This window comes from Salvelinus fontinalis, chromosome 38, assembly GCF_029448725.1.
Source record: "Salvelinus fontinalis isolate EN_2023a chromosome 38, ASM2944872v1, whole genome shotgun sequence".
Lineage (NCBI taxonomy): Eukaryota > Metazoa > Chordata > Actinopteri > Salmoniformes > Salmonidae > Salvelinus > Salvelinus fontinalis.
The window spans coordinates 29,345,751-29,367,628 of record NC_074702.1 but is presented as its reverse complement, the minus strand read 5'-3'; the positions used below and the strand labels follow the sequence as shown (position 1 = coordinate 29,367,628).

Below are 21,878 nucleotides of genomic sequence, written 5' to 3'. Positions count from 1 at the left end.
CCCTTTCCCCCCCTTTATACATGACCCCTGTACACTGCTCATCAAGACAACCCCATGCACAGGTTGCTATGGAGATGACCTTGGAGGTTCACCCATCCACACACACTTCACTCACTGGCATACTGCACACTGCAGCAAAGCTGGGCGATCGATATTCTATTATGCGGAGGGGGAGAGAGAGGAGTCTGTAAGAGCTCGCTGCATGGACATGTGGGAATGTAGGGGGAAGGGGGTGTCAGTGATGTAGAGTATCAACGCAGTTTATACACCTTTTGTGAATAGCATTTTACCCACCCATTACGTACACCTCATCTCGTTCAATGCTAAGCGTTTATTCACTCCCCCACTACTACAATCCCTGTTGTGGAAAGATGCATCATAAATGGAAACTACTGTATTCCCTGTAGTGCACTATATAGGGAATAGGGTGCCATTACGGACAAACCCTAAATGTGTGAGGGAGGAGGGGGTGTGTTTAAAACTGTAGGTACAGCCACAGGCTCTGTCATGCCCCCATGAGTTTTTTAACCTACAGTATTATCTATAGCAGATTTTAGCCACTGAACACAGCTATTTAGCCCAGATTAATTTTACTCCAGGATTGAAAACTGTTTTTGGGAGAGCGAAAGTGTTGTTTTTTTGTCCAGTATTAGGCTTAATCTCAGTCTGGGAAACTGGCCCATACTGTATCTGTACTCTTGTTACCAGTAGGTACAGAATACAAGGCAAGACTAACAAAGCTTCAGAAATGTAAATGTGTGGACGTCGGGCCCTCATACCACCCTCATGGAGTCTGTTTCTGACCGTTTGAGCAGACACATGCACATTTGTGGCCTGCTGGAGGTCATTTTGCAGGGCTCTGGCAGTGCACCTCCTTGCACTAAGGCGGAGGTACCGGTCCTGCTGCTGGGTTGTTGCCCTCCTACGGCCTCCTCCACGTCTCCTGATGTACTGGCCTGTCTCCTGGTAGCGCCTGCATGCTCTGGACACTACGCTGACAGACACAGCAAACCTTTTTGCCACAGTTCGCATTGATGTGCCATCCTGGATGAACTGCACTACCTGAGCCACTTGTGTGGGTTGTAGACTCCGTCTCATGCTACCACTAGACTGAGAGCACCGCCAGCATTCAAAAGTGACCAAAACATCAGCCAGGAAGCATAGGAACTGAGAAGTGGTCTGTGGTCACCACCTGCAGAATCACTCCTGTTTTGGGGGCTGTCTTGCTAATTGCCTATATTTTCCACCTTTTGTCTATTCCATTTGCACAACAGCATGTAAAAGTTATTGTCAATCAGTGTTGCTTCCTAAGTGGACAGTTTGATTTCACAGAAGTGTGATTGACTTGGAGTTGCATTGTGTTTTTTAAGTGTTCCCTTTATTTTTTTGAGCAGTGTATATCCTGCATTTCTTCTGTTTGCAACTGTTTGTAGGTTTCACATTTCATTTTCTTTAGGTTTCAACATCAAAGCCAAAACGTTTACTTGATTTGGTCGTTTGGTACATTACCCGGGGCTTTTGCCAACTCACAGTCTTCTGTCAATTGTACATTTTGCAGTGTAACCTGATATGATTCTCATCATTAGATGGCATCCTAGCGCTCTGCCAATATGTCCCTCAACACTATAGATACAACACGAACACAGTAAAATACTAGATACAGCATATCTCGCTGGTCTTAAGAATCACTTGTAAATCTCTTATTCTCTTACAGATATTTCATTGCGTATACACAACCCCAAATGTTGTCCAGGTGAGGACAAAAAGATACGTTACTGATCCGTTTTTATCCTACAAGATTTCATAAATTCAGGCCTACATTTAGCATTTAAGCCATGTAGTATCAGACTGACACGAGAAAAGAGGGGTAAAGGAAGCTGAAAGTCAAGTGAGTCAAAGGCAGAGAGAGAGAAAGACACACAGACAGTGCTAGGTTGTATTAAATGGTCTCGATGTTTTATTGGTGTTGGTTTCATTTTCTTTCACACACATGTTCTACTACTGTTTTTTTGTTGTCTTCTGTAGTCTCAACCCCCTACAGCCCTCTGAGTAAGACCCAGCCTGAAATGGCTGTTCCTCTGCTGGTCTCCAATACAGACATTCACACAGAACTTAATACCTGGACTGGGTCTCCTAGATTGGACCGGACTCCAGGAACATGGAAGTGGTAGCAGGAATATGGACGCCATAGTTTCTGTCTCACATGTTTTAATAATAAAACACAACCGTGTCGCTTTTTTTTTTGTTTGTTACATTTTTGCATCGGCTTTCTGAAAACCTGGCGAAAAAAAAGATTGGAAACCATATACAGAAAAAGGAAACAGAGTGGTCTTTCCTCTTTTCCCATAACACGCTCAACAATGCCGATGTTCTTTTTCACTGAATGTGTATCTTGAGATGTTTTATTTTCAACATGTCATTTTTATTTCTTTAAATCGGTATAGAATTATATAGTTTTCCTAGAACACACAGAAAGATTGAGTTGTATTTTCCAACTGGGGGTGTACTGTAGTATTTAACAAGGACAATGGTTCACACAGTGCACACAAACAGACAAACAGGGAGTAGAGGGGAGAGGAGGGTGTGAGAGACAGAAAGGGAAGGGGGACTGGGGACGCCATGGCGGGGTGTGCTTTGTTATGCCTAAATGAGGGAAAGCAGCTCTCACATACCCCCCTCCCTTTATATAAATGAAAAAAACAAGTAAAACCAATGAACCCCCACCCCATATTATAAAAAAACAACAACAGTGTTGAAGAAAAAGGAAATGGTCGGAGTGAGAAAGACATCCGCTCTTCCTCCTGCAGACAGGAGAGGGCGAGAGGGACGGCTCGATTGGTGTCAGCTGTGGGATCTCGCTTGTGATCTGTAGATCTGTGTGTGACCGGAGGACGAGCAAAGGGTCGCAGGAGGAGGAAGAGAGGGAGGAACAGAGGTGTGGAGATAGAGGGGGGAAAGAAAGGGAAGGGGGGAAGAGTGGTATGGCCCTTTTTTTCCCCGAGCGTCGACACTCCCTTTAGATCATAGCTCGTTCAAATCTACATACACAATATGCAGCTGCCGTTTGGTAGATATATTGGTTTATGTACACAGCAGTGAGAGAACACATGCAAAGAGTATCATAGGAGATGGAGATGGGGGCTGATGTAGGAAGTCGTAAAGGTGCTTTGCTGTTTTTAATCTTTGGGGCAGTTGTGATGAAAATTGCTTCGAAGCGGTTGTTGTCTTTTACGGGGTGGGGCATCTGAAGACATGTCTTGCCAGGGATGGAATGAAAGGGGGGAGAAACAAATGGAAAATGTAGGGGTATGAGTAAAGACGGTATCCATCGCTCAATAGTATGTCTCCCTTTCCACCCAACCTGTAGGAGGAGAGGGGAGGGGAAGAGAAAAGAGAGGCATTAAGAGAGTTGTCTTGTTTTTGTGTCAATTAAAGATTTGTGTGTGAAGTTACAAATGCAAATCTCATGTTAGGATTCGGACCTAAATGTTATAAATAGAGAAAGAGACAGCCATATACCTCCTGGGTTCCTACGGATGAGCAGTTTTCGGATCTCATCATACACAAAGATGAGGACACTGTAGGGGACCGCACAGAACCACCAGCTGGGCCTGGAGGAGAGAGAGAGTGAGAGAGAGAGAGAGAGGAGGGGGACAGAGGTTAATAAACACACATCATGGCAGATAGAAGGTCAATAGTTGTCAGTGTAGGTGTATGTACAGTATGTGTGTATGTCTATGTCTATCTGTTTGGTTTGTGTATGTAGGTGTATTTCTGTATATTTCTGGGTTTACTCCACTCACTTTAGGGGGAACATCCTGAGTGCCACATCCATGCCTGGGGTGTAGGATAAGAAGGCAGCCAGAGCTGTCTCCTCAAACAGGCCAAATATCAGGATCTTGTTCCTAAGAGGAGAGTAGTGCAGAGGAGAGACATGAGAATAAATATAAGAGGTTGAGAGAGACTAATATACATAGAGACCAAGCATACTGTATATTAACAAATGTAGAGACCAAGCATACTGTATATTAGCACATGTAGAGACCAAGCATACTGTATATTAACACATGTAAAGACCAAGCATACTGTATATTAACAAATGTAGAGACAGACAGACAGACAGACAGACAGACAGACAGACAGGCAGACAGACAGACAGACAGACAGACAGACAGGAAAAGAGACACAGAAACAGACAGACAGACAGGAAAAGAGAGACAGAAACAGACAGGCAGACAGACTTACTTCATGCCCTGCTGGAAGACAGAGTTCCGCCTGGTCTTGCAGACAATGACATCAGCCCACTGTACCACCACGATACTGACGAAGAAGGCTGTGTGACACGTGAACTCCACGATCTTCCTCTGTTCATATGTCTACACACACACACAGAGGAGAAAGGGAGTGAGAGACAGTATTTGAATCATAGAATGAACTGGAACAATAGAATGGACATTGGCATCCCGGCAATGTGACTAAAAGGACAGCCATCTTGGTCAGGGAATTTATAGAATTTATAGAATCTGATCAAATATGGTGAAATAGTGTAAACAATGAATTTGCATATATACTTGTAATATACTGTATTGCTATATTTTGAATAGTTATTTTGGCTGGGAATTGTAGCGTGTACCTACCCATTGCTGGCCATAGCTGTCTTCCAGGTCGTTGCAAGCGCGGTCGTCCCAGTTGAGCCTGATACCCACAAGAATTGAGGGTAGGAAGCCATTCTCAGCCAAGATCACAAAGTAGGAGAAGAAGCCTCCCAGAGCCTGGATCATACCTTCACACACAGACACAAAGTGTTAACACATGTTCACTCTGGAAATGATGTTACCGGATCCCACAAGGAGAAGCCATTGACTTCTCATGTAGATTTGTTAACTATAATCCACTAGCCATAGATGTATGATCTATAAGCATCGATGCACTCATCAGTCTGTCAGATTCTACAACAGGGTGGTAGAAGACTAATCAACCACACTGTCCATAGAGTAGGTCCCAACTGCTGCCTGACCAGATTTGTCACAATGTTCTCACGACTAATGCTCAAGGACTTCATGGGGAAGTATTGATCATTGATCTGGCTGTGGGCTGTGATAACAGCTACATAGGCACTGTCTTCATGGCCCCGACCAGGTAGAGGAGCTAATGGGGACCCACCGATTTGTCCGTAGGCGATGCTGATGAGCCTCTCGTTCACCAGCTTGTCCCTGGTGGGGTTCCTGGGCTGACGCTTCATGATGTCACTCTCGGCTGCCTCATAGGCCAGGGAGATGGCGGGCACCTGGGGGAGGGTGTCACAGGTCACAGATGTGAGTTTGTATGAGAAACAAATATTTCACATTGATGTATATTTGATTGATCGCTCCATGTGAGATAGGGCATATCAAGTGTACGTGTGACATTATTTTCAACAATGCACAATTTAGTATTTTGTGTGTGTGTGTATTGGTCCCACGTGTGTGTGTTATGTGTGTGTGTGTGTGTGTATTGGTCCCACGTGTGTGTGTTATGTGTGTGTGTGTGTGCCTTACCATGTCAGTTCCCAGGTCGATACAGAGGATGGTGATGGTTCCCAGTGGTAGGGGGATATTGACGATGATGAAGAGGAGGAAGGGTGTGATCTCAGGGATGTTACTGGTCAGGGTATATGCAATGGACTTCTTCAGGTTATCAAAGATCAGACGACCTGCAGGGAGACAGGAGGACACACACACAGAGGTCACACACTGAACTCTGACCACTAACCTCTGTAGAATTGAGCAAAGGTCACTCAAGGTTGGATCAGGGTCTGCCCTTATTCATAAAGTGTCTCAGAGTAGGAGGGCTGATCTAGGATCAGGCCCCTCTTGTCCATGTGATCTTATTCACTAAAAAGTCAAAACTGATTTGAGATCAGCACCTACTCTGAAATGCTTTAAACATACAGGCTCATATTACCCGTCCCTCCCATCTTCTCCTTTTCTGCCCTCTTTTACCTTTCTTCCACTTCTCCCTCTCACACGCCCTTCTACTCTTTCCATCTGTTCTCCTCTCTCTCCCCATTCCATTTCTCACCCTCTTCCACTCCGGTAACGATGGAGGCAAAGTTGTCGTCCAGCAGGATCATGTCAGCGGCCTGCTTGGATACGTCAGAGCCGGAGATTCCCATGGCAACGCCGATGTCAGCCTTCTTCAGGGCAGGAGAGTCGTTCACACCGTCCCCTGTCACAGCCACGATGGCACCCTGGGAGGGACAGAAGAGTTAGCCCGTGTCCCAAATGGCACACTATTCCCCTCATAGCGCACTTTAGTAGTGCTTTTGAGCATGGCCCACAGAAAGGCACTATTGTACCAAAACTAGGGGGAAGTGATGGGGTCAATTCCCTGTTCAATTCAATCAATTCATTTTCAAATGCATGAATAAAATGTCAACAATCTTCCCAAACTGAAAACTGAATGAACCCCAACCTTGTTCGCAGACTTATATTAGTGTAGTCGTGGAAAGCAAGTTCACTTTTGTTGATCGGGTGATGGATTCGGGTGGTGTGTGTCTTTCTGTTTGTTTGTGTGTGTGTCTCACCAGTCGCTGGCAGCCCTCTACGATGATGAGTTTCTGCTGTGGGGAGGTCCTGGCAAACACAATCTCAGTGTGGTTTCTGAGGATGTCGTCCATTTGATCCTGAGACAGTTCCTTCAGGTCTGTACCATGGATCACACAAGCCTTGGCATCCCTGGAGACACACACACACACATTAGAATAGTTAGCTTGGATCCACGGAGACAGGGCGAAAGTGATATGAGAGGGAAAATTAATGAGAACAATGAATTAGCAGAACGGGATCCCGTGTGGTCTCACCGTCATTGTGAAATGATGTAGTGTGTGTGTGTGTGTGTGTGTGTGTGTGTGTGTGTGTGTGTGTGTGTGTGTGTGTGTGTGTGTGTGTGCGTGTGTGTGTGTGTGCACGCACGCGTCTCATGTTTCTCACCTTGGGTTGACCTGGCTGACGGGGATATTGAGGCGAGAGGCGATGTCCTCCACTGTCTCGTTGCCCTCGGAGATGATGCCCACGCCCTTAGCGATGGCCTTGGCAGTGATTGGATGATCACCTGTCACCATGATGACTTTGATGCCAGCCGAACGGCATTTGCCCACAGCGTCGGGTACAGCGGCACGGGGAGGGTCAATCATGGACATGAGGCCCACGAAGCACAGGCCCTCTGTGGTGAAGTTGACGTCGTCACAGTCGAAGGCAAAGCCCTTGGGGTACTGGTCTTCAGGCATTAGCAGGTGGCAGAAACCTGGGGAGTGACAGGAGGGGTTAGCTTGATTTACTCGTTCTACTCATCCTCTACTAAATCAGTCAATCCTTCAGCCCTCACTTCTATTCATCATTGGATACGGTACATTTGACCCATTGTCCAAGAACCAACATCCTGACCTTCCCTCCTTTCCTCCTCCTCAAGCCTCTTTCCTTCTGTCCCCCTCCCCTCCCTCTAACAACCCACCCCACTCCTCTTCCTTCTTCTCATCCTTCCTTTCACATCTCCCCCCCTCCTTTCACTCTCCCTGTCTCACCGAGTACTCTCTCTCCCAGTCCTCCAAGCTCCATGTAGGCGTTCTGGAAGGATTCCTTCATCTCCTCGTCCATGGGCTGCTCCTTGCCCTGGATGATGATGGTGGTGCAGCGGTCCAGGATCCTCTCTGGGGCTCCCTTCATCACTAGCAGGTAGCGGTTGTCATTGGGATCCTCTGTCTCGTGAACTGACAGCTGTGGGGGTGGTTGAGGATGGAAGGGAGAGAGAGAGAAATAGGGGGGAAGAAGGGGTAGAGGTGAGATCGGACATGGTGTTAGAAACGAATCCATCACGTTATTAGAAGCCAATCCATTTGAGTGTTGTGTTTGTGCGTGTGTGTGTGTATGTACACATATGTGTGTTACGTACCTGGTACTTGTTGGTGGAGTTGAACGGGATCTCGGCCACCTTCTTGTTCTTCTCTCGTATTTGTTTGACAGAGCCACAGGACAGCTCGATACACTTGAGCAGGGCAGACTCGGATGCATCACCAGCAGTGTCCCTCTTCAGGATGGGCAGTTGGTCCTGGCCGGCTTTGAACACGGCACGGTTGCAGAGAGCTGCGACGCGAGCCAGGGCAGCCCATGAGGCTGAGGTCTTGTCAAAGGAGGCACCTGGAGAGAGAGGTGGCCGATTAGAGATGATAAAACAATATCAATTCCTAACCTGTAATTAAACTGTACTAGTCTGTGTAACTACCATGTGAATACATAGGTTATAGAACTACTTCAACTCAAGAGGGATTCCTAAACTTAAACCTGTCTCTAAACGTGACTGTAACGCAAACTTTAACTCTAACACCAACATCCAACCCAAACTCGAGCTCTAATACTAACTCCAACTAAAACACAAACACTAACACTAACATTAACTCTAACATTAACACAATCTCTAACACTACCTCTAACTAAAACACTAACTAAACTCCAACTAAAACACTAACTCTAACACTAACTCCAACTAAAACGCAAACTCTAACACTAACTCTAACATTAACACTATCTCTAACACTAACTCCAACTAAAACACTAACTCTAACACTAACTCTAACACTAACTCTAACTCCAACTAAAACACTAACTCTAACACTAACTCTAACATTAACACTATCTCTAACACTAACTCCAACTAGAACATTAACTCTAACACTAACTCTAACACTAACTCTAACATTAACTCCACTAAAACACTAACTCCAACTAAAACACTAACTCCAACTAAAACACTAACTCTAACACTAACTCCAACTAAAACACTAACTCCAACTAAAACACTAACTCCAACTAAAACACTAACTCTAACTCTAACATTAACACTAACTCTAACACTAACTCTAACACTAACTCTAACACTAACTCCAACTAAAACACTAACTCTAACACTAACTCTAACATTAACACTATCTCTAACACTAACTCCAACTAAAACATTAACTCTAACACTAACTCTAACACTAACTCTAACATTAACTCCAACTAAAACACTAACTCCAACTAAAACACTAACTCCAACTAAAACACTAACTCCAACTAAAACACTAACTCTAACTCTAACATTAACACTAACTCTAACACTAACTCTAACACTAACTCTAACACTAACTCCAACTAAAACACTAACTCTAACTAAAACACTAACTCCAACTAAAACACTAACTCTAACTCTAACATTAACACTAACTCTAACTCCAACTAAAACACTTACTCCAACTAAAACACTAACTCCAACTAAAACACTAACTCTAACACTAACTCTAACACTAACTCCAAGTAAAACACTAACTCTAACTCTAACACTAACTCTAACATTAACTCTAACTCTAACACTAACTCTAACACTAACTCTAACACTAACTCTAACACTAACTCTAACATTAACTCTAACACTAACTCTAACACTAACTCTAACACTAACTCTAACACTAACTCTAACATTAACACTAACTCTAACATTAACTCTAACTCTAACACTAACACTAACTCTAACATTAACTCTAACACTAACTCTAACACCAACTCTAACACTAACTCTAACACTAACTCCAAGTAAAACACTAACTCCAACTAAAACACTAACTCTAACTCTAACACTAACTCTAACATTAACTCTAACTCTAACACTAACTCTAACACTAACTCTAACACTAACTCTAACACTAACTCTAACATTAACTCTAACATTAACTCTAACATTAACTCTAACACTAACACTAACACTAACATTAACTCTAACACTAACACTAACATTAACTCTAACACTAACACTAACATTAACTCCAACTAAAACACTAACTCCAACTAAAACACTAACTCCAACTAAAACACTAACTCTAACTCTAACATTAACACTAACTCTAACACTAACTCTAACACTAACTCTAACACTAACTCCAACTAAAACACTAACTCTAACTAAAACACTAACTCCAACTAAAACACTAACTCTAACTCTAACATTAACACTAACTCTTACTCCAACTAAAACACTAACTCCAACTAAAACACTAACTCTAACACTAACTCCAAGTAAAACACTAACTCCAACTAAAACACTAACTCTAACTCTAACACTAACTCTAACATTAACTCTAACTCTAACACTAACTCTAACACTAACTCTAACACTAACTCTAACACTAACTCTAACACTAACTCTAACACTAACTCTAACACTAACACTAACTCTAACATTAACACTAACTCTAACATTAACACTAACTCTAACACTAACTCTAACACTAACACTAACTCTAACATTAACACTAACTCTAACATTAACTCTAACTCTAACACTAACACTAACTCTAACATTAACTCTAACACTAACTCTAACACTAACTCTAACACTAACTCTAACACTAACTCTAACACTAACTCCAAGTAAAACACTAACTCCAACTAAAACACTAACTCTAACTCTAACACTAACTCTAACATTAACTCTAACTCTAACACTAACTCTAACACTAACTCTAACATTAACTCTAACATTAACTCTAACATTAACTCTAACACTAACACTAACACTAACACTGACACTAACATTAACTCTAACATTAACTCTAACACTAACACTAACACTAACACTGACACTAACATTAACTCTAACACTAACACTAACACTGACACTAACATTAACTCTAACACTAACACTAACACTGACACTAACACTAACTCTAACACTAACACTGACACTAACATTAACTCTAACACTAACACTAACACTAACATTAACTCTAACACTAACACTAACACTAACATTAACTCTAACACTAACACTAACACTAACATTAACTCTAACACTAACACTAACATTAACTCTAACACTAACACTAACACTAACATTAACACTGACTCTAACATTAACTCTAACACTAACTCTAACACTAACATTAACACTAACACTAACATTAACTCTAACATTAACTAACACTAACTCTAACACTAACTCTAACACTAATACTAACATTAACTAACATTAACTCTTACATTAACTCTAACATTAACTAACACTAACTCTAACACTAACTCTAACATTAACTCTTACATTAACTCTTACATTAACTCTAACATTAACTAACATTAACACTAACATTAACACTAACACTAACACTAACTCTAACACTAACTCTAACATTAACTCTTACATTAACTCTAACATTAACTCTTACATTAACTCTAACATTAACTCTAACATTAACTCTAACATTAACTCTAACTCTAACTCTGACACTAACTCGGACACTAACTCTGACACTAACTCTGACACTAACTCTGACACTAACTCTGACATTAACACTAACACTAACATTAACTCTAACACTAACACTAACTCTAACACTAACTCTAACACTAACTCTAACATTAACTAACATTAACTCTTACATTAACTAACACTAACTCTAACACTAACTATAACGTTAACTCTTACATTAACTCTAACATTAACTAACATTAACTCTTACATTAACTCTAACATTAACTCTAACTATAACTCTAACACTAACTCTAACATTAACTCTGACACTAACACTAACTCTAACATTAACTAACACTAACTCTAACATAAACTCCAACCCAAACTCTAAAGGCTCGCGCACATCACACTGAATGTGGATCTAGCATTCGCCAGCCAATCTTTCAGTGCGGCAACATTTTTCACGGTGTTCTACATGTAAAATCGGTGTGCAAATTACATTCAGAGGTGCTAAGTGCTCTCGGCCAGAAAACGCTATTGGTGTGTCTGAGCCCAAACTCTGCCATTATATCTAACACCAACTCCAATCCTAACCCTCCTGATCTCCTCTTACCAGACTGGTCCTCTGTGGTGTCAGCCTCGTGGATCTGGTTGTCGAACCACATGTGGGCCACGGTCATCCTGTTCTGGGTCAGCGTGCCTGTCTTGTCGGAGCAGATGGTGGAGGTGGAGCCTAGGGTCTCCACAGCTTCCAGATTCTTGACCAGGCAGTTCTTCTTCGCCATACGCTTGGCAGTCAGAGTCAGACACACCTACAGCACAGAGACAGAGGGAAGACAGGGGTTATCCAGGAACCAGAATGAGGGAGGGTACTAGTACCAACAGACTAGAAAGGGTACCTATTCTGGAGAAAATGAGTGTGCTTGCTTCAGCTGTCTAGTTGGTCTAGAGATCAATAATGTATTTCTGGTAGAAGTTATAATTGGTCTGGATCTAAGTCTTAATCAATGTGTAGTATGTCTATGTTAATTGTGTAGGTAGCTGTCTAGTTGGTCTAGATCTACAGTCTCGTTGATCTAGAATGAATCTCATTTACAGTATGCAAATGTAACATTTCAAAAAATTCTAAAAACCTGTTTTTGCTTTGTCATTATGGGGTATTGTGTTTAGATTGATGAGGGGGGGGGGAAACATTTAATCCATTTTAGAATAAGGCTGTAACGTAACAAAATGTGGAAAAAGTCCAGGGGTCGGAATACTTTCCCGAATGCACTGTTTATAATACATGATATTTAGCAGATGACTCACAGCCATGAGTGCATAGATTTTACGTACGGGTGGTCCCGGGAATTGAACCCACAGGTATGAGGTTCAATAGAGATAGGATTCACAGAGAAACAGCAATAGAGAGGAAGGGTCAGACGGAGAGGGGGCCAGGGCCACTCACAGTGACAGTAGCCAGCAAGCCCTCGGGGACATTGGCCACAATGATGCCGATGAGGAAGATGACGGCCTCCAGCCAGGTGTATCCCAGGCAGACGGCCAGGATGAAGAAAGTGATGCCCAGGAACACGGCCACGCCTGTGATCAGGTGGATGAAGTGCTCAATTTCCTTGGCGATGGGGGTCTTGCCCGACTCTAGACCGGAGGTGAGAGTGGCGATACGGCCCATAACGGTACGGTCGCCGGTGCACACCACAATGCCACGCGCCGTACCTGAGAAAGAGAGATAGAGAGAGGGAGGGAGAGAGAGAGGGGGGAAATAGAGGGCATATATTCATTCAGGAAAAAAGAGAGGTTGAAATGGGAGAAGAGAAGTAAAAGTGGGAACTCTTGTATGCTTATGTGGGTAACTTCTGTGTCAACAGCAGCTCTATGGTATAATATTACGTTTGAATCAGCTTAGTTGAACCAGTCAAAAGCCTAGCAAGCCTTAGTGCTGCTGGGGTGCAGCATCCAATACTGCAGTAGGACCCTGCTGACTGAATTTGGTAGGTCGAGTCTGACACGCAGGAATAGAGAAAAGAGGATAGGAGAATTGTCAGGGACAGAACAGCTGATGTGTCTGTCTGTTTGTCTGTGAGTTATCAGTTTCTATGGTTACCTTCAACGCAGTTGGTGGAGAAGAAAGCGACATTGCGGGTCTCCAGGGGGTTGTCATGGGTACAGTCAGGTGACCTGCTCTGGGGTTCTGATTCGCCAGTCAGGGAGGAGTTATCCACCTATAGGAGAAGGACAAAACCCAGAAGGATAAAAAATGTTAAGTAAAATGTGTAGCTGTGTGAGTGTGTGTTATCTGAACTGTGTGTGGGATTGTGTGTGTGTATGGTACCTTGCAGCCGTGAGCAGAGACGACTCGGAGGTCGGCGGGGATCCTGTCTCCGCCCTTCACCTCCACCAGGTCTCCTGCCACCACCTCCTCAGCGTTGATCGTCATCTTTTCGCCTTCACGGATCACCAAGGCTTGCTACAGGGAGAACACAGAGGGAGGGTTAGATAGTCCATGCACACATTCATTTATACACACACACAAACACACACACACGTGTTTACCTGGGGCACCATGTTCTTGAAGGACTCCATGATTTTGGAGCTCTTGGCCTCCTGGAAGTAGGAGAAACAACCGGTGACCACGACGACTACAGAGAGCACGATACCCAGGTACAACTGAGGAGAGAGAGAGAGAAAGACAGGAAATCCCATTGTTACACTGTGTACATTGCAGGTCAATGCATAGCAGGAGTATTTAGCTTCAAACTGAACACAGACCACCGCAGTAATAGTCACTAGACTAGATGATCATGCAAAAACAGAAAAAAGTGTCAATGACCAAGTACATTAGCCATTTGGGTGTACGTTAGAATTAAGGTTAGGGACTGGCGCTGCTGGCAGTGTGTGTGAGGTTTGGTCAACTTAGGTACGCGTGATTCAGCTGTGTGTGGCTCTAACTGTCCCTTATTCTGTGGCTGTGTTTACGTTTAGTGTTTGGGTGCATGTGTGTGCGCGTGGGTGTGACTCACGTTGTCTCCTGCCGGCTCGTCCTCGGTGGCGGCCTGGATGGCGTAGGCCAGGAAACAAAGGATGGCGCCGGTCCACAGCAGGATGGAGAAGCCACCGAATAGCTGGCGACAGAACTTGATCCACTCGGGGGTGGTCGGGGGAGGGGTGAGGCAATTGGGACCGTCCCTGATCAGAAACTCAGCCGCCTTGGCGTTGGTCAGACCCTGGGTAGGGAGAGAGTGGGGTGCGTTAAACCTAGAACTGAGTGTGGTGAAATTAGGGGTAGCACCATAAAAATCCTATTAAATCTAATATGTGATTATATGGGTAAAACTTTAAGCCTGCAGGTATAATGCTTTATGACTACTTATAAGCGTGTATGAGTCTTTAAAATATTATAATGAGGCTTCAAATGTGTTGTCTTTACCTAGAACATTTTCAACTGACTCAAAAAGGCTCTAACGTAGTAAGGATAATTATAAGATTATGATTGAGAGTTTATAAGGGGTCATGCGAAGTCTTAGAACGCATTAAAACGTTGCTCAAACTGATCCCCTTCAAATACACCGATCGTGTTGCATGAGTGAATGTAAAATAGTAAAACACCACCATCTAGTGGCCTAGTAGCGGCTCTGTTAGTGACACAGCAGGACTCGCCGACGACTAGTATCTCCACGGTACAACATAGATAAACCTCTATGGTACAGTACAGTAGGAGGAGTCACCTGGACAATGTCGGTGTTGAACTTCCTGCAGCACTCCTCTATGGACATCTTGTGTTCCGTCTGTAAGGTAGAGAGGGAGGAAGGGAAAGAGCGAGAGACAGAGACAGATAGAGGGAGAGAGAGAGAGAGAGAGAGAGAGAGAGAGAGAGAGAGAGAGAGAGAGAGAGGGAGAGGGAGAGGGAGAGGGAGAGGGAGAGGGAGAGAGAGAGAGGGAGAGAGAGAGAGGGAGAGGGAGAGGGAGAGGGAGAGAGAGGGAGAGGGAGAGGGAGAGAGAGGGAGAGAGAGGGAGAGAGAGAGAGGGAGAGGGAGAGGGAGAGAGTGTATGTATGTGTATTTGTGTGGGAGAGAGAAACATTGAGAATATTCCGTAAATATCATAACAATGAATTTAAAACAAACTAGGAGAATTTTGACTTAATTACTATCATTCACTTTAAGGTCTTTCTCCAAACTATTTAGAGAGTGTGTGTTCCAGTTACACATTGACTCTTGGGGGGTATCCTGAAAGTATTCGATCAATATTCATACTCTAACTTACAAAGAGGCATATGTTAGTATTTCAATAATCGTTATGGGGGTGCCCCTTGAGCAGGGCAGTGTGTGTGTGTGCCACTGTGTGAAAGTCACTTACAATCGGTACTTCTTTCTTGAGTTCATCCATGTCCTTCCCCTTCTTGTTCTTCTTGCTGGGAGAAGATTTGCCATCTTTATCCTGCGAGGTAGCAACGCGGTAACTGTCCGACCGCCCATACTGGGCGGTGGGGGGGACAGTAAGAGAGGGGGGAAGGGATTAGGGGGGGGGATACTTTCACTATTATTTAAATAGAAACATGGTTAAAGCACCAGACACAACAGATGGGGAGAGGGACTTCATTATTGTCTCTGATACCCATTTGATCTTCACAGAGATCACAGACAGAAGGATCAAACGATCGTCTGGCTTTACTGCAGTGTCTGTCTCATCTCGGGAACCCGCTATCACAGTTTGTATCCACTGGCCACCTGCTTAATTTGTCATTTATGTTAACTGTCACCAGAGACTACTGTATGTTCTCCACACTCGCACGCACACACGGACACGCACACGCACACGCACACGCACACACACACACACACACACACACACACACACACACACACACACACACACACACACACACACACACACACACACACTAGCTGGTGGGGCACAGAGGCCCTGAAAGAGAAACACAGTGCAGATACAGTGCATTCTCTCAGTCTTCAAAACCTCTCTAATTATTAGATATATTTTTAAAATTGAACCTTTATTTAACTAGGCAAGTCAGTTAAGAACAAATTCTTATTTACAATAGACGGCCTACACCGGCCAAACCCGGATGACGCTGGGTCAATTGTGCGCCGCCCTACGGGAGTCCCAATCACGGCCGGTTGTGATACAGTCTGGAATCGAACCAGAGTGTCTCTAGTGACGCTTCTAGCACTGAGATGCGGTGCCTTAGACCGATGCGCCACTCGGGAACCCCTAGATTAGATTAATATCTATTCATTTCGATTGGATACATCAACGTGACTGTGGTGTGTTGAATATGAAACAGTTTCGCAGACACACACACACGTGCGTACACACACACACACACAGACAGATGTCTCTCTTCTAGGGAGCACAAAGTGTTGCATTAGCTCATGTTCCGATTTACACTAACTGATGCTCAAATCAAATCAATACAGAAGCCCCTGACCAGAGTCCCTCAGTTGACAGAATGAGAGAGAGAGACAAAATGGCTTCCAGGAGGGTTCTAGTGGAAAAGCCGCTCATTGACACAGCCAACTCATCAAGGAAACTGACTTTGCTGCAGGATCAATACAATCAGTGATGTAATAAAGGACCAGACGGGTTAAAGGACCACAGAGTCCAAAATACATCCAAAAGGTAATCTGTCTGTCTCTTACCACACCCATCACCCTTAATTAAGAACATGTAGCTCACACTTTCTCATCTATTCTAACTATATGGTCACTTCTATTTGTTCTAGCATCAACATCAAGTGACTGTATGGCGTAGTGTTCAAGGAAACACAGGGAAGCCCCCCGGTGGCTATTGTCAAGATGACATGCTCTAACAGGCTTGGTCTACTGCCTTGGTTTGACTGGGTTTCGCCTGTGTTACTGCTTGGTCGGAACAAAAGCCTGCACCTACACTGGACTTCTTTGGATATGGTTGACCCCTACCTGTTAATTTATTCTGAATAATAAAGGGCAAATACACATTCAGGTCAAGTTTTTATTTTTGCCCTGGTCCATCACAAACCAAATAAATAGCCTGTACCGAGCTAAACACACAGGACCTAATCTCCCACGCCCTGATAAACACACTTGACTGACTAAGTACAATGCCATGAATGGGTGAGTAAACTTGCCACTGAAAGTCCCAGTGCTGAACGCGGGTTCAGTTGAGAAATTTCAGATGCATAGAATCTTCCACGTGTAAAAGAGACCAGTCTTAAGCGGTTCATTGTGGTCAGAAAGGTTTGAGGAGGATTTATAGTGAACACTGCAGGTCTCCACTCGGCCCCTGATTTACAGTAGTAATACTGGAACACACTAGAGTCTCCCTTGAACACAAACTAACCCTGAAAAGATTGGTTCAAACAGTCGACCCAAACACATCTCCCCACAAACCACACACAAGTTGACTACAAAAATCAACCTTCCCACACACACACACACACACACACACACACACACACACACACACACACACACACACACACACACACACACACGTGCGCATGTGTATGTCGTCAACCGAGAATGCGAGTGAACTCTCGCTGCAACAAGACCAGACAGGCCTAGAGAGCCGAATGCAGAACAAAGGAGAGACTGATAGAAGACTACTGCTACTCAAGCCCTTTGAGATTGGCCTACCTCCGTGTGTGTGTGTGTGTGTGTGTGTGTGTGTGTGTGTGTGTGTGTGTGTGTGTGTGTGTGTGTGTGTGTGTGTGTGTGTGTGTGTGTGTGTGTGTGTGTGTGTGTGTGTGTGTGTGTGTGTGTGTGTGTGTGTGTGTGTGCGTGGGTACTTCAATATAACATGCACATGAAATACTCTGGTTGGCATCGAGATAAGCATCTTTAGCCAAACAGTGCAGGGGTAGATGTTATAGATAAGCTAACAGGTCTGGGTTAGGCACACAAGGTGTGGAGTTTCTAGCTAGGCAGGTTTTTCAATGGCCATTGAAATGCATTTAGAGTACATTGTTAGGTCTGACAGCACACCTGCTCATCACAAACGTACGCACGCGCACACGCGCACACACACACACACACACACACACACACACACACACACACACACACACACACACACACACACACACACACACACACACACACACACACACACGCACACACACACACACACACACACACACACAATTTAATGCTAATGCAAACACTGGAAGAGCGGAGACAGTTGAAACAGGCATTACAAGAGAGGGATGGATAGAGAGAGATTAATGAAAAAAAGAGAAAGACAGTGATGGGGCGATGGAAAGAGAGACAGCAGTGGGAGGTGAGAGAGAGGGAGAGAAGAGCTCTTCTCTAACTCCACTAATTAGATATCGACCACTATTCTTTGTCTGTTGACTCAGGCTGTGTATATCAGTGAGTGACAGCGTGACTGGGATCCCACTCTAACAGATTGTTCTATAACACTGTAAAACAAACAACCCCACCTGCAGGGTCGTGACCTTACAACCTGCGGACCCAGAAAGTGGATGTTGGCCCCTTACACACGTGTGTGTGTGTGTGGTGGCGGTGTAAACATGCGTGCAGGCATGTGTGTGTGGGCTAATACCACTCAATCTTTCATAACACGCAAGGAACAACCCAAGCTTCTCCTTTTACCCACAACCCTCAAGCTGTGTGGCAAGATTTCTTCATTGCTTTTACGAGGTCACGACTATCGCCTAGGTTACAAGCAAAAACATTTAGAGAGCGTGGTTTTGTTCCTCATTGTTCAATACAACATGTCATCTATCTGTCTATCTGTCTGTCTTGTCTGCCTGTCTGTTTCTACCATTTGTTGTTGGGGGAAATGGAATGCAATGATGTTGTTTCAGAGAAGAAACAGAGACTGCAGGCTGAAATTACAACCACTAGCTCTCACACGGACGGACAAAGAAAGACAGACGGACCTACTGACAGACACAGACTGGAGGAACTGGAGTCGGTGGCTACTGACAGACACAGACTGGAGGAACTGGAGTCGGTGGCTTACAAACAGACAGATACTACAGTATAGAGTACCGCATCTCCTCCGCACATTCTAATCTTCTCAAGTGGAAGACAGACTGTCTGGAACAAGGAAGACAGGCACATTCACTTTGGAGCAGATTACTAAGGCTACTAGCGTGCTAAACTACCAGAGGAGTGTAGAACATCATTTGGGTGTGCGTACACTACGTTTGAAAAGAAACTAGCAAGAGTTCATCCCATTCTATTGATGTCATGCTGCTGTGGTTTGTCTGGTTATAATGTTCTGTTCTGGTTTTGTCCCGTTTTACCCGGAGCTAAGCGCCTGGTTAGGAGGTCACATTACCATGGAGGTTGGCATGGTGACTGAGGCTTAGTGGTGGGCGGTGGCCTAGTACTGTAGGATCCCCCTGATCTGATCGCTCAGTAATAATTGATGCCTCGGTAACTGGACATTCGAGGAAATAGCCAACACGTATGTGTGTGTGTGTGTGTGTGTGTGTGTGTGTGTGTGTGTGTGTGTGTGTGTGTGGTGTGTGTATCTTTATAAGAAAGAACGAGATACCTTCTTATATGCGCAAGCTATAAGCCTGCCAACAGCTAGGCAGAGGTGAGTCATTGTCGAGGTGGCTACAGCCTGTCTGCGCAGCGAGAACACGCACTGCGGCAGACAGAGAGAGCGAGAGAGTGGGGGGGGGGGGGGCAGATAATAATAGGAACAGAGAAGAGAAAGGGTATGAGAAGAGCGTGAGAAGGGAAAAAAATAGGAGACTAGGAGAGATATTAAAACAGACAATGGCCTACCGGTATATGTAATGTTTTCTCAGTTATTAGTCAGACTCATTCGTTCTGAAGTGAAGTGAACACGGGGCATGTTTCATATGTTGAACACTTCCACACTGTAGTGAACCACAGTAGCCAATACCATCCATCATGTCAGTCTGTCTGTCTAGGGCACACAGGCTTGGGCATGCCCCCTAACGGTGATGGACCTGCTTGCGTGGCATCCCAGCCTCCCCTGGTATGCATGAGAGGTGAAGGGTTTCACAAGAGGCGGGAAGAAGTTGCATTGTTTGGGTTCCCGTTTTAGGGAACCTACAAAAGGGGAAATGGTAACTATAGCAGGAAAACAGTTTGATTGTGTGTGAAGCTTGAATTGACTAAGATGGTAGATAGATTTCTCCATACTACACACTTCCCGAAATAAATTATATAAACCTCATTACCTTGAGTGGTTCCCAAATGACACCCTATTCCCTATGTAGTGGAATACTTTAGACCCATTCTTTCCCCAATGTAGTGCAGTACTTTTGATAGTGCACTATGTATGGAGTAGGGTGCCATTGGAGACGAATCCTCACGTACTGTGCCCTGTGTGTGGTGAATAACAACACTTTATAAGTGACAGTATCTGTAACCATGGCTGTACAACACCCTTCTCCCAATATAGTTTGATTATCTCTTGTAAGCCTATCAGGCCAGCCATGAACCACGTGACACTACTAGTTGATAGGCTGATGTGAAGGGATCCTAGCCAATGGGGAAGGTTTTCGGGGCGGAGGGTAGTGATGATGACAGTTATATGTCCATTAGGTCCTGCTGTGAATAAATTGAGTAAATGCATTTATTGGTTTCTTTTTGTTTTGATAGGAGATGAAAATGCAATGAATTAAATGTGATTTGTTGATGTAAAAAATCTGCATTTACAGGTTGTGTTATTAGATTTGGGATGGGATGGGGTCACAACAAATTCTCGGGGGGGGGGGGGGGGAATGGCAACCCCAGAAATTCTGGCGGAAAAAATGTGATCCCCGCTGAAAAAGTTTGAATTCCACTGCTCTTGGCTTTATGTGAACTATATACTATACGGGAGTGTGCATTGTTGGTTAAGGGCTTGTAAGCATTTCACTGTAAGGTCTACATCTGTTGTATTCGGCGCATGTGACAAATACAATTTGATTTGATAGGGACATCTGGTTCCAACAGCCCTGGGGTATAGGGCTAGGTAGCCACAGGGGGCATGGCCTAGGGGTAGGGGGCTGGGCTGGGTAGGTGGCTGGGCCTGGGGGCTCATGCTAGTAGGATTAGCTAGACTGATTGCTCTTGTCTTGATTAGCTACTATATTGTACACCAAATACAATAACTCTCCCTAGCTAACTTCCAGGAGAGAGTTTCTTCTCCATGTTAAAGAGTGATAATGAAATGGGAAAATCACTGCATTAAGACTTTCAGGAAAATCAAATCAAATGTTATTGGTCACATGCACATATTTAGCAGATGTTATTGCAGGGATAGCGAAATGCTTGTGTTCCTAGCTCCAACAGTGCAGTAGTATCTAACAATTCACAACAACACACACATCTAAAAATAAAAGAATGGAATTAGACTGAGCAATGTCGGAGTGGCATCGACTAGAATACGGTAGAATACAATACAGTATATACATATGAGATGAGTAAAGCAATATGTAAACGTTATTTAAACATTTTTAAAGTGACTAATGTTCCGGTATTAGTGGCCAGTGATTCCAAGTCTATGTATATAGGGCAGCAGACTCTAAGGTGCATATCTAGAAATGGTTTCATATCAAGACACGTCTTGGTTGTAAAATATTTGCCGTTGCTTTTTGTCACAATGACAGTTATGTTCCATACGCACAGAAA

The 21,878-nt window shown here is 44.0% G+C and overlaps 1 protein-coding gene across 2 annotated transcripts in view; it reads right to left on the bottom strand.

The window, feature by feature from the left end:
- Nucleotides 1–1,930: 1,930 nt before the first annotated feature.
- The window catches only part of LOC129837060 (sodium/potassium-transporting ATPase subunit alpha-3-like), a 26,620-nt gene continuing 6,672 nt past the window's right edge, over nucleotides 1,931–21,878 (bottom strand). The window contains exons 3-22 of one of the 2 annotated variants that reach the window (XM_055902960.1): nucleotides 15,613–15,732; nucleotides 14,982–15,041; nucleotides 14,277–14,480; nucleotides 13,810–13,923; nucleotides 13,589–13,723; nucleotides 13,361–13,478; nucleotides 12,704–12,972; nucleotides 11,870–12,068; nucleotides 7,930–8,174; nucleotides 7,562–7,754; nucleotides 6,972–7,284; nucleotides 6,566–6,716; nucleotides 6,061–6,229; nucleotides 5,538–5,692; nucleotides 5,164–5,287; nucleotides 4,638–4,783; nucleotides 4,246–4,376; nucleotides 3,804–3,905; nucleotides 3,520–3,611; nucleotides 1,931–3,361 (exon numbers count right to left, since the gene is read on the bottom strand). In XM_055902960.1, the coding sequence (XP_055758935.1) occupies nucleotides 3,333–3,361; nucleotides 3,520–3,611; nucleotides 3,804–3,905; nucleotides 4,246–4,376; nucleotides 4,638–4,783; nucleotides 5,164–5,287; nucleotides 5,538–5,692; nucleotides 6,061–6,229; nucleotides 6,566–6,716; nucleotides 6,972–7,284; nucleotides 7,562–7,754; nucleotides 7,930–8,174; nucleotides 11,870–12,068; nucleotides 12,704–12,972; nucleotides 13,361–13,478; nucleotides 13,589–13,723; nucleotides 13,810–13,923; nucleotides 14,277–14,480; nucleotides 14,982–15,041; nucleotides 15,613–15,732 (3,069 nt within the window). In that variant the 3' untranslated portion in view covers nucleotides 1,931–3,332. The remainder of the gene's footprint in view (nucleotides 3,362–3,519; nucleotides 3,612–3,803; nucleotides 3,906–4,245; nucleotides 4,377–4,637; nucleotides 4,784–5,163; nucleotides 5,288–5,537; nucleotides 5,693–6,060; nucleotides 6,230–6,565; nucleotides 6,717–6,971; nucleotides 7,285–7,561; nucleotides 7,755–7,929; nucleotides 8,175–11,869; nucleotides 12,069–12,703; nucleotides 12,973–13,360; nucleotides 13,479–13,588; nucleotides 13,724–13,809; nucleotides 13,924–14,276; nucleotides 14,481–14,981; nucleotides 15,042–15,612; nucleotides 15,733–21,878) is intronic. The other variant, XM_055902961.1, reaches the window with a different exon arrangement.